Source organism: Bison bison, unplaced genomic scaffold, assembly GCF_000754665.1.
Source record: "Bison bison bison isolate TAMUID 2011002044 unplaced genomic scaffold, Bison_UMD1.0 scf7180017864498, whole genome shotgun sequence".
NCBI lineage: Eukaryota > Metazoa > Chordata > Mammalia > Artiodactyla > Bovidae > Bison > Bison bison.
The window spans coordinates 3,037,691-3,049,616 of NW_011495057.1; the positions used below are offsets into that span (position 1 = coordinate 3,037,691).

The window sequence follows — 11,926 nt, forward strand, 5'->3', positions numbered from 1 at the left end:
TCTCTTCTTCCTTTAAGACTTCTTCATGGATTGTTCTTGACTTCCCTCTTGGGACATGCCAACTCACTTTCTCCTTACTTAACTGCAGTCGAATGAACACGCACTGAAGCCTTTAGGAAGTATTAAGTGTCGTACTGGTAGCACTTTCTGGTTGGGTTACTTAGCCCTTACACACGTGCCTTCTCTGTTTGTAGGTCCGGCTCCTGTGACCAGCCAGTCCCCCGTCCCGTGTAAACTCTGTATCTTTTCCAAAGGCCTTGGCCGGGCCGGGGAGGGGAGCTGTCACCTCTCCTTACACAGGGGTCTAAGGGAGGTCCAAGCCTCCAAGTTGGGTGAATTACATTATGGAAAGCACCAGTGGGGTTTCTCTCTCATCGAGGGCCGGGCCTCCATGGGGGCCGCGGTGAGGGGTGGGGAGGATGCTCATGGGAGCTGGGTTGCCTCCTGTCCTCCTCTCCTGGAGTAGTGTTTCCTATAACGTGTGGATTCTTCATCGTGGATCGTCTTCCAGCCTGACATCATCATCAGCGCGAGTCAAGGTGGGTCTGGGGTGCGGGTGGGGGTGTCCTGTTAGAAAGACGAGCTTGTGGATGGTCTCCTGTCTGTCTCGAGGGTACCAGCTCGGTGCCGGCCCTGGGGAGAAAGGGCTGACTTGGACATTTCCAGTGAAGCCTTTAATTCTCTCCCAGAATCCCACTGAGGACTGTGCCCACTGCCCAGCAGTGAGGGTGTTGGGAGGTTCGAGGACCGGGGGTGCCCAGGGCTGGGAGGATGGTGGGTTCCAGGGCTCCTTTGGGAGCTACCGGAATTGCCTTCGACTAACGAGTCAGAGCAGAAGAGGAGCCCAGGACCAGAGTCTGTGCCTGGGCTGCCACCTGCTCTCCCATCAGCGCTGAAGGGGAGGAGGTGCCTGTATTCAGTGGATGCTCCGTGAGTGTGCAGGGAGGGTTCCTCTGAGGAATCAGCCAACACGCAGAGGTCGTTGGCTGCAGTCCCACTCTGGTGTGGGTGTCCTGAGCGTCGCAGCCTGGGCTGTGTTGAGTGCATACATTGACTCAGCTCTGCAGCATCACCGCCCCCCATCCCTGACCCCGCCTGCCGGGAAGGTGGAGGGAAGCAGCTCTGGGGCCACTGCTCTGGTTTGCAGCCAGGGTTCAGCATGCCGTCTCTCCACAGGTTACCTCTGGAACCTCCAGGTGAAACTGCAGCCCATAGTGAACCTCTTGCCAGATAAAGGCAGGCTCATGGACTTCCTCCTGCAGAGGAAGGAGTGCAAGATGGTCATCCTGTCTGTGTGTTCACAGAGTAAGTAGGGGTGGTGGGCCTTCAGCCTCTCCGTCTGATTCCTGACACGGCCTGCATGCCCACCGCAAGATGGGCCACACTCTTCTGTCTGCAGCCTGTGGGCTCAGTGACAGGGGCATCATTTAACCCCCTGGAAAGGCTGCTTGGTATAAAAATGATTTGTCCCTGCAAGACATTTCTTGGGTAGGAGAGACTAAAAAACAGACCTAAACCTGGGCACACCCGAGGGTAGAGGCTGCCCTCTCCAGCTGGAGAAGAAACTTGTTTCTGAGTCCAAGTCACTCACGACGTTGTGTCTGTTAATACTCTGAGACTCTCCTGACGCCCTCTGTTAGTATCCGGCAAGGGCTGGTGACCCCCCTCAGGGCCCCCAGCCCCTAAACTGTGTCATGTCTCCTGGTGACCCTCGGAGACGAGTCCTTTCTCTCCTAGCGTGTCGGCTGACCACTGTGAACCTTGATTCCTTCCAGTGTTGACAGAGTCAGACAGAGCGACGTTGCCCGTGATAGCCACCGTCTTTGACAAACTCAACCAGGAGTATAAGAAGTACCTGGATGCCGAGCAGAATTACACGATGGTAAGTTGTATGTACACCTTACATACAAGGTGGGACGCTCCACCCCTCCCCACCCTGGGTATATTTTCAACGTAATTATAAGCAAGATTCTCATAGATTGATAACACTGAGGTTTGCCCTGTGCCAGAGAGCATGGTGGATATTTACAGGGAGCGTAAACTTAAGAGTCCCCGTGTCCCCTGAGCTTAGAGGCTGACTGTCACTTAATGGCTTCTTCATCTGTTTTTAATCTGTGTTTGGTCATACACATGTATAGATCCTTGGTCTACCTTTATGTAACAGATAAGAAAATCAGTCTCATTTTGCATTATTTTATGTCTTTCTGCCAAGCCAGAGTCTAGACTTTGGTAAATCAGTAATTAAATCATTTTGCCACATCTTCCTTTTAGGATGGAAAAGCTGTAAAAATAAGACTTATCCTGTCATTCAGGCAAGCTCCTTTTAGGATCCTGATGATTCAATATCAGCACTGCGCTTTTCCTGGAGTGGGTTCAGGTGTTCTTTGGACTTCCCTGGTGGTCTAGTGGTTAAGACTCCATGCTCCCAGCGCTTCCACTGCTAGGGGCATGGTCTGGGACCAGTTCCCCCGGTCTGGGGACTTAAGATCTTGCATGCCACTTGCGGCCAAAAAAAAAAAAACAAACAAAATTGTCAAGTGTCTGTTGTGAAAGGTAGGCTTCTCAGGGTCTGCTATACTGTTTCATAAGTGTGTATTCTGAAGCTAGAAGGAAGTTCAGGACAAGTGGGATGAATTATTTGCCTTCAGGAACCTGAGTAGTCTGAAGGCTAAAAATGGCAGTGGTTTTAAACAATAACACCCCCCAGAACCCCTTCCCTTTAGCTTCTCAGGGATAACAGGGCTGAGGCGCAGCGTGCAGCTTTGTGTGGCCCTGTCCTCGCCACACGCCCTTCTGGAGTGGTCCTGTTCTTGCCGCTGGTGTTCTGGGCAGAGGGGGCAGCAGGTCTGATCTCAGGGCAGTCTCTGTGAGCCCCGATGCTGTGGTGCTCTGGTTTGTAAACCTGTGGGAGTCAAGAGCGCAGCCCACCACCACCACCACGGGAACATGTTGGGCTTCTGCAAATGGAGGTTCGCAGGTGCCCCCTCGCAGAGTCAGCATTACAAAGTGAGGTGAAGTCGCCGAGATCTCACAGGGCTTTCTTGCTCAGTGACATTTGGGGAGCCTTGTTTACCATTTAAAAAGCTACTGAGGGAATTCTCTGGCGACCCAGTGGTTTAGAACTCTGTGTTCTCAGCACTGAGGGCCCGGGTTCAGTCCCTGGTTTAAGATCCCACAAGCCTTGCTGCTCAGCCAAAAAAAAAAAAAATTCTATTGATACTCATTGTAAGATATTTTTCACCCAGTGTAGGATCTGGGCTTTGTAAAACAAAGATGCAGTAGCCATTTTAATTAGACAACAAATGCCAGATGGTTTGCAATTAACAATATTAGGGAGTTATTTTAAGAGGTTAAAAAAAATAATTCTGAATAAAACTAATGTCTTAGGCTTTTTAGCTCCATCTGTGAACACTGGTGTGTCCTCAGGATGGTCAGCTCTGCCCTGCCAAACACCCTCTCCAGCCGCACTGCAGTTTGTCCAAGTGCCGCCCTCTGCTCACGCCCAGGCTCACAGCATCTAGGAATTTGGTCTTTTGGGGCTGACTGCAAACATGCCGTTACCCAGAAGATGCCTGAGATCCTGTCTGTGGTTTGTGTGCAGGCCGTGGAGGCGGGGCAGAGCCGGAGTGGCCCGCTGCTCAGGAGGCCAGTGCGCACCCAGGCCGTGGTTGACCAGTCTGACATGTACACCCATGTTCTGTCAGTGTTCACGGAGAAGAAGGTAGGGGAGGCTGGCCAGCCCGCTTTGGGCTTAGGATTCCCAAGGCAGTGATCATACTTGAAGGGAATTGAGGAAAAAGAACCCAGAATGTGATTAGAGTAACCGAGCTATTCAAGTGAGGACTAAATGAATGCTCATCGTTTGGCCTCTAATACTCAAGCTTAAATATGATCACAGACCAGGGAGAGTCTGGAGGGTGGCTTAGCGGTAAAGAACCCACCTGCCAGTGCAGGAGATGTAAGAGATGCGAGTTTGATCCCTGGGTCAGGAAGATCCCCTGGAGGAGGGCATGGCAACCCACTCCAGTATTCTTGCCTGGAGAATCCCATGGACAGAGGAGCCTGTGGACTACCGTCCATGGAGTCGCACAGAGTTGGACATGACTGAAGTGACCAAGTCCAACACAGCACAGCCAGGTGGAACCCCAGAAGCCAGAGGGCAGATGAACAAGGAGTCACATGTGTGTCTAACCATTCTTCTCTGTGCAGGAGACGCCGCACAAATTCGTGATCGCCGTGCTCATGGAGTACATCCGCTCCCTGAACCAGTTTCAGATCACAGTACAGGTACCTCTGTGGGCCCACGTTCCAGGGAGAGGGAATCATTAGAGTAAAAGCAGCATCACTGTCTTAACTGAGGTGTCAGCTGAGGGTTGCGTTCCTGCACATAGACCCCCTTCTCTTTGTGATGGGAGCTTCACTTAGAGCAGCTGTGGGCCTCGGCACACGGCGTCTCTGGTCTGTAGTTGAGTGGCACTGTCTGTCTGTCTCAGCATTACCTGCACGAGCTGGTCATCAGGACGCTCGTCCAGCACAGCCTCTTCTCCACGCTGCACCAGTTCCTGCAGTACCACGTCCTCAGCGACTCCAAGCCTCTGGTGAGTGCCGGCCAGTGGGACCTCCCTGGGGATCCAGTGGCTAAGACTCTGCGTTCCCAATGCAGGGGGCCCAGGTTCGATTCCTGGTGGGGTAACTAGACCCTGCTTACCACAAGTAAGAGTTGGCATGTTGTAACTTAAGACCTGGCATAGCCAAATAAAAACAAGTATAAAAAATACTTTGACCTTCCAACATACTGTGAATCCAGTCTGAACGTGTGTCTTTCAGGCTTGTCTGCTGCTTTCCCTAGAAAGTTTTTATCCTCCTGCCCACCAGCTGTCTCTGGATATGCTGAAGGTAACTGATACAGCCAAGTTTCAAACCACACAGAAGGCTGTTCCTACTGCTTGCACTGACCCAGCTTTCTACCTTATTTCCAGCGACTTTCCACAGCAAATGATGAAATAGTAGAAGTTCTCCTTTCCAAACACCAAGTTTTAGCTGCCTTAAGGTTCATCCGGGGCATTGGTGGCCATGATAACATCTCCGCGCGGAAGTTTCTAGATGCTGCAAAGCAGACTGAAGACCACATGCTTTTCTACACGATATTCCGGTTTTTTGAACAGCGAAACCAGCGTCTGCGAGGGAACCCTAGTTTCACACCAGGTGAGAATAGAGCTGCAAGAAAGCTGTGGGGCAGCCACATTCAGTACCAGGAGATCACTGGCGGCTGGGGTGGGGCGAGAAAGCTTTTGGTTTGGAGAACTCTTGGGCTAGTTCTTAAAGAACAAAATTTTGTACCAGCCCGCATAAGCCTTAGCCTGTTGACTGTAGTGAGAGTGGATTCAGGGTGCTGATGGAGTTGGGGTTCTGCTCTAGAACTTTCAGGGAGTGATGGGGTGGAGACAGTGTCATCTGGGCACAGCTGTGTGACATCTGGGCCTAGAATGGCCCTTTCTGAAGAATTAGGAACAAGACCGGAAATGGCTGCAGAGGGTTGTCAATGGCCTGAGGCTTGTTAATGTTTCATTTTTAGGCAGGATGCATTGGCCAATCACTCTAATCTCCAAAGTTATGAAATCTAAAGCACCCTTTTCCTCAGGATGGGGGAACCTGTGACTCCTTCAGGGCTTCCAGTGTTTACAGATCTCCCCGCTTTTCTACCGTCTCCCAGGGCAGACGGCGGGGTTGCTGGGGGCTGTCAAGGCACCAGCCAGTCCTGTGATGGCATGAGCTGTGTGAACAGAAAGGATGACTCAGAAGCTTAGGAAAACAAAGTATTTTATGAGAGAAAAATAAGTTAAAACCCAGTATCCACATCTAGGAGCCGCAAAGTGTTCCCTTGTTTTCCTCCTTTTGTGCCTCGTTTTAACAGATGAAATCTGCATTTTCCTTTACAGGAGAACACTGTGAAGAACATGTCGCTTTTTTCAAACAAGTTTTCGGAGACCAAGCTCTAATGAGGCCTACGACGTTCTGAGGTCACTTGCTAGTTTTTTTTTTTTATATATATATATATATATATATATAAAATGTGTACAAAGTTAATTTATTGCGTTAATAAAGCTCTTTAAACTACAAAATGTTGTAATAAAGTATGTATCTACCACATCCTCAAATGTTACTAAAAATAAGGTGTAGAACTTGTGTGATGGCTTACTCCTGAAAAAGGAGAAACATTGCATTGATTGGCCTTTAGGAAGTGTCAGTGAGCGGACCGCAGGCTCCCTAGCTCCCCCTTCTGGCTGCCTGAGAACCAGGCCTCATTCCTGGGGAACGGAAAGGTGCCCCAGCGCCCTGGGGCTGCCTCCAGGTTCAGTAATGCTGCTTCCAGTCAGAGTCTGCATTCCTGAGTTTAAAAGCGCTACAGCCAAAGCGGCTGCTGTTAAGTAGCCTGACGCTTGCTCACGTCCAGGGTTCAACCGAGCCTCGACAACACGGTTGCTGTTGTAAACCAACCGACCCGCAGACACAGTCTCACTTCAGGGAGGGGGCAGCTAGAAGTTGAGGAGCTGTTCTCTTTCTGTACCTCTGTATCGCTGCTGCGTGGTCAAACTTTTGGCTTTATTTATTGACGGGCCTGTGAGGGATAAAATAACTTATGAATCATTTCTTGAGAAAAAGAGATGGTTTCTACTGTAACAGAACTTCCTGTTCTCCAGAGATTTAAGGGGGGGGAACCCCTCATTTTCTCAATCACAAAGCTATAAATCCAGCAAATTAGTACTGTTCTGTCGACCACGGGTCATTTATAGACGCTGAAGTTGCCACAGAGATAAAATACACTCCTAAGGAGAACTCCAAATTTGAGACAAACCGCAGAGCAGCGTTCTTCTTTAAAAGTGAATGGAAATGAAGGCTACTCCAGGGCACCGCGGGCTGTGGCCAAACAGGTCCTTCTCAGCGGGGAGGAGCCCTGGGCCTCTGACATGCAAGCTCACTCCCAGTGCTGACCACGACAGGCTCCGGTTTTCTAATGAAGTGGTTTAGCCACGAAGCCCTAGGATCAGAGTTTTTCTCTTAGAATAAATATTTATCAAATGACCACTGGTGTAAGTACGTTCAAATACTTCAGAAGAAAGCTTCAAGGTACCCGCCCTTCTATCAGGCTTCCTCCATCCCACCAGGTTAAAAACAAAAAGCTCTTACCTATGTAACTGAGTAGGACAGGGAGGAATATTAGTCCATGAGTGGCTCCCAGTAAGACCATAGCTAAATACATCCTGAAGTAAAATATCTGGAAAATTTGAGATTTGGCAAAAGCCAACACGATAATGCCTCCAAATTTCGTTAGTGTGATTCCACTGAATACCTAAGAGAAGAGAGATGGGCTCAGAAACCACTTGTATCAACTGGCCATAATTGAACACGTCCTCCTAAGGGATTTGTTAAACATCAAGGTCCAATGTAATGAGGGACTGAACCCCAGCTTTCAGAGTTACTGATAAGCGCATTTGGCTCTGCCTAAATTGTTTTATCTGCTGCTTATGAATCTGAAAAAAAATAAAGGTGTAATAAGGATAAAAGCTGTGTATTCTGCATATACCCCATAGCAACCTTGCCAGTCTATCAGCACCATTTTCCCAAGAGCATTAGTTTTAAATTAAGGTATGTACATTATGTTTTTAGACAATGCTATTGCACACTTTTCATTGTTCATCTATAACAGTATTTTCTATGGTGGGAAAGGAACTGGTTCACAGTCCAGCCCTGTGTCCTGGTTCAGCTTGAGAAGATAGATTCTGCCAACCTGACCCACAAACCACACTGGGCTCCAAGTGTGGCCACTCGCCTGCTTTTCGTGGCTGGGCCTGGGTTTTCAGTGCCTCTCACATCAAACCTGTTTTCCTGCTTTAGCCAGACTGTGCAAAGGAGTCACCAAAGGGAACAGTCCTAAAGAATTCCAGGCTAGAGCTCTATGCGAGACACAACTCTATGCAAGTTTCCTGAATTGCCTGAAAACTTGTAATCCTGAGGTACTGCCGCTGAGTCAGAGATAACAAATTCTGTTTTCAGAATTTTGCATGGTGAAGTTTCTTCTCCTGAGAAGCTCTCAATCGCCTGACTGGGCCCTTCACGGTGAGGTCCCTGCCCGGGTGGCCTGCTCAGAGGTACTTACAGAGCTGCCCATGTGGGAGAGCGCCTCCTCCGCCCGCTCTACGCGGCTGCCCTTCGTGCTCACCGTGAAGGCCCTCGTGATGTGGCTACAGAACTCCACGGAGATGCCACAGCTCTGAAATAAAGTGTTTCCGTGAGGACTGCTCTGCTCCGGTTAAAGGTGGTAAAGGCAGCCACCCCCCTCCCGGGCATCTGTGGTTACCAGGGCACCCTGGGGGGTCAAGGAGCCCTGAGCAGAGCCCCTTCTACTTGTAAGACAAAGCCCCCCGGGTACCCACATCAGCTGTCCCGGGAAGCCCGTGGAACCTCCAGATTCCTCCAGCAGATCGGCCTTCTCTGGGGGAAGCGGCTGCAACCTCTCAAGGCCCTCGCAGCCCCGACCCAGGCAGCACGCTGTCATCTCTCTAGCAGGGGCTCCTGACTGCCACTCCCCCTGAAGCATGTTCTTCTCCTATCTGAAGGGCACATGCACTGGGTCTAGCTTCTGTTCATACTTTTTCAGATGTGCATATATTTAAGACTTAAAAAGCAACTGGTAACTACATGAGAGGCAAAAAGTCCTGGTCAGAAAATTCCATTCAGAAGGGGCAATTTTTCCAAGTGGAAATGGAACATCTTGCTGTCATCAGGCTACATACTTCAACAACTCACCCTTCAGAATAATGCAGGCAGAATACTTCAGCCAGACCGTGAGGTCACACCATAATTGTTACGTGACCACGTCCAACTGCTCGTGTGCACCAAAAGCAAGAGCTGACCTTGACCTTTCACCCCAAGAAACAAGGCACATCGGTGGCACAGGAGTGAGGGCCGAGCGCTCCCCCAGGACTCACCATGACCAGGTTGACCAGAGAAACCGCATTCAGGCTGATGCCCCACAGCCACATGACACCAAACATGTTGACCAAGATCATGGCGATGGTGGCGCACATGATGACCGCAGACCACAGCTCACAGCCCAAGAGGACCACGGCCACCAGGAAGATGGCGCCCAGGGACACGCTGAGGTTGAAGATGGTGTCGTCAATCATGGTCAGGTACTGCTCATAGAAGACGTAGAACACGCTGGAAGGGGAGAGGGGTCTGTTACTGCTCGTTCTCTCTCCGGGAAGCTTTACTCATCCTGCCGCCACTGCGAAATGAAGCTACCTTGAGAGGCAGGCCTCACGGGAAACCTCCCTGTTTTTGTAAGACTTGCCTTTGGCAGTTCAGCTGGACCTCTGACCACTGATGCCTAAAGTAGGGCCTCGTAGACGTGTATCTTATATAAAGGTTTTGTTCATGTGCCTGATCCATTCTGCTTTATGCTATGAGTGCTCAGTCATGTCTGATTCTTTGTGACCCCCTGGATTGTAGCCCACCAGGCTCCTCTGTCCATGGGATTTTCTTGGCAAGAGTACTGGAGTGGGTTGCCATGCCCTCTTCCGGGGAATCTTCCCGACCCAGGGATCGAACCTGTGTCTCCTGCATCTTCTATACTGCAGGTGGCTTCTTTACCTGCAGAGCCATCAGGGAAGCCCCCATTCTACTTTGCAGGCATTCATCTATAAAGAATATTTCATGGTACTTTGGGAAAACAAGCCCTGGTCTCTCTGGAGGATTACTCCCTTCCAAACAGGGTCTGTGCAGGACCTGAGGAGATAATGCCATTTTGGAAAAGTTAACCAGCTACTCCTAGAGGTCAGGACACCCACTCTGAGAGCTCCTTCCACAGGACAACAAGCTGGCCTTCTGTCAGGAAAAAGTCAAGGTTCCCTGAACTGAGACCCCGGGGGTTGGTGGGGAAATCACTTGTTTCTCCTACTTTTCTATATTTTCCAAATTCAGTATTTCGTAAAATATTTTCTTAATTTTTTTGGCCACACCCCTCTGGCATGTGGAATCTTAGTTCCCTGACCCGGAATCAAACACATGCCCCCTGCAATGGAATTGTGAAGTCTTAACCACTGGAGCACCAAAGAAGTCCCAGTATTTTCTTTATAAAGGCGCCATCTCCAGTAATCTGCATCGGGAGCCCTGCCTTGCTGGGCCCTCTCTGTGGAGCTGCTTCCCAGGCGCCCGCACCCCCGCACCCCACTGCTGTTCTGCAGGGTGAGCTCCACCTTCAGACTTTGGCAGGTGCTGCACAATCCGGCTCTCCTTGCCTAGACGCCACATCCAGCGACAGGCTTCCCCCAAGCTCAGGATGGAGCCAGGGTGAGAAGGAAAGCCAAGTGGCAGCACTGTACCCTTCCACCCCCCACCAACCAGCAAGGAAGCCCCGGTGTGTGGGGCCGCTCCCTAGGATACCCTCGTGTACACCATACCTGTATGGGAACACCCGGTGATCACCCCCCTGCTGGTTCATGGTCCTGGTGATGTTGCTGGCGATGAGGCGGGCCTTCTCCATGGCATCGATGAAGTCAGCCGAGGTCTGCAGCACCGTGTGGTAGGTCATGAAGTACGTGGCTCCCACCCTCGTGCCGTTGTCCAGGATGTTGACGGCTGCGCTGTAGGCAGCGTGTCCCCTGCGACAAGACAGCGGTGTCAGAGGCCACACCTCGTGCTGCACCTGCAGGATCTGGGCAACCAAGCTTAGTGGGATCACCTGACCCTGGGCTCGGGTCAGACCAGCTGTCAATTTCAGGGACAGGGAAGCCCTCAAATAGGAAAGAGGAAGGTCTGGCTTACACTTTCCCACACTTTGCTGCTTTAGTTTCTTTGCACGCAGCTGCTCGTTTCTGTAGCTGGCTCTACTCTGCTAATGTGTTTTTTCACAGAGTGTGTGCCCAGCCATGCTGTGTAACGGGGCAGGAGGGGACAGGGGCCCTGGAGTCAGGGGGCCCTGAGATCATCCTCAGTCCTGGAACCCCGGGGTAAAATTACTAAATTTCGGCTGCAGTGCCATCTGCAAATGGGTGCACCACCGTCTCCTCGCAGGGCTGTATGTAAACGCAGTAGTGTCAGTGAGGTGCCAGGCATGATTCGGGCGCAAAGGACAGTCCCTGTGAGTGGCAGCTGTTGCCTTCCAAAGAGCTGCATTCACTCTGACTTGTTTATGCAGGCTGAGTGTTCAGTCTGCAGGGAGATCAAGATGGAAGGTTCATTCCTACTTTGTTTTGGGGGACAGTTCTCCCACGGTAGCTAGCCTAGGTCCCAAAACGCAGACATGACACGTGACTGATGGAACTCGGGTCATATTATGTATTCTTAATGAAAAACAGGGATGTCCAGCATTTACCATTATAATGTAAATATAACCCTCACCTTCTGTCTGAATCCCCCCAACTCCAGACCTCAGCCATCTCTGCTATTTCTGGGCCAGAGTTCCTGTTTCCATGGGAACTCTGCCTGGCTGGATGGGGAAGTGGGGCAGCCCAAGAGCTCATGTACAGACAGGCTGGCAAGAAGCACAGAGGGGACAGAAAAACCGAGACCTCTACCCCAGGCAACATCACCAGGACAGACCTGCGGTCTCATGTGCCCCACACACAACTGGACAGACCCTTTCACATCCTGAAATGCCCACATCCCTCCTCACATTCCATCCTGCTGGAAGCCTGCACAGGACTCAGAGTCCTCTGCGCCGCCAGGAGGGCCAAGACACAGAGGGGAGCCTGGGACCGAATGCTCAGACCAGTCAGAATCATCTGAGAGTGAGGAAGGACGAATTTTCTTCAAAGGCGGTTTGGTTTCTCTGCTTTCACAGAAGGGTGGGCACAGGGTGGCACATGGCAGAAAATAGGGCCTTCCTGCCCACCATGCCCACCCAGCCCCTCCCCCACCCCCA

General features: G+C 51.0%; 2 protein-coding genes across 2 annotated transcripts in view; one reads left to right on the forward strand and one right to left on the reverse strand.

Annotated features, from left to right (window-relative positions):
* The window catches only part of LOC104980292 (chromosome unknown open reading frame, human C18orf8), a 22,229-nt gene extending 16,107 nt beyond the window's left edge, over nucleotides 1-6,122 (forward strand). The window contains exons 11-20 of the mRNA XM_010828923.1: nucleotides 195-239; nucleotides 486-539; nucleotides 1,177-1,305; nucleotides 1,776-1,882; nucleotides 3,602-3,721; nucleotides 4,210-4,287; nucleotides 4,494-4,598; nucleotides 4,828-4,896; nucleotides 4,980-5,205; nucleotides 5,940-6,122. Coding sequence (XP_010827225.1) covers nucleotides 195-239; nucleotides 486-539; nucleotides 1,177-1,305; nucleotides 1,776-1,882; nucleotides 3,602-3,721; nucleotides 4,210-4,287; nucleotides 4,494-4,598; nucleotides 4,828-4,896; nucleotides 4,980-5,205; nucleotides 5,940-6,019 — 1,013 coding nt within the window. The 3' untranslated portion in view covers nucleotides 6,020-6,122. The remainder of the gene's footprint in view (nucleotides 1-194; nucleotides 240-485; nucleotides 540-1,176; nucleotides 1,306-1,775; nucleotides 1,883-3,601; nucleotides 3,722-4,209; nucleotides 4,288-4,493; nucleotides 4,599-4,827; nucleotides 4,897-4,979; nucleotides 5,206-5,939) is intronic.
* Nucleotides 5,804-11,926, reverse strand: part of NPC1 (Niemann-Pick disease, type C1) — a 46,021-nt gene continuing 39,898 nt past the window's right edge. Inside the window, exons 21-25 of the mRNA XM_010828987.1 lie at nucleotides 10,464-10,664; nucleotides 8,991-9,222; nucleotides 8,159-8,272; nucleotides 7,189-7,351; nucleotides 5,804-6,619 (exon numbers count right to left, since the gene is read on the reverse strand). Coding sequence (XP_010827289.1) covers nucleotides 6,537-6,619; nucleotides 7,189-7,351; nucleotides 8,159-8,272; nucleotides 8,991-9,222; nucleotides 10,464-10,664 — 793 coding nt within the window. The 3' untranslated portion in view covers nucleotides 5,804-6,536. The remainder of the gene's footprint in view (nucleotides 6,620-7,188; nucleotides 7,352-8,158; nucleotides 8,273-8,990; nucleotides 9,223-10,463; nucleotides 10,665-11,926) is intronic.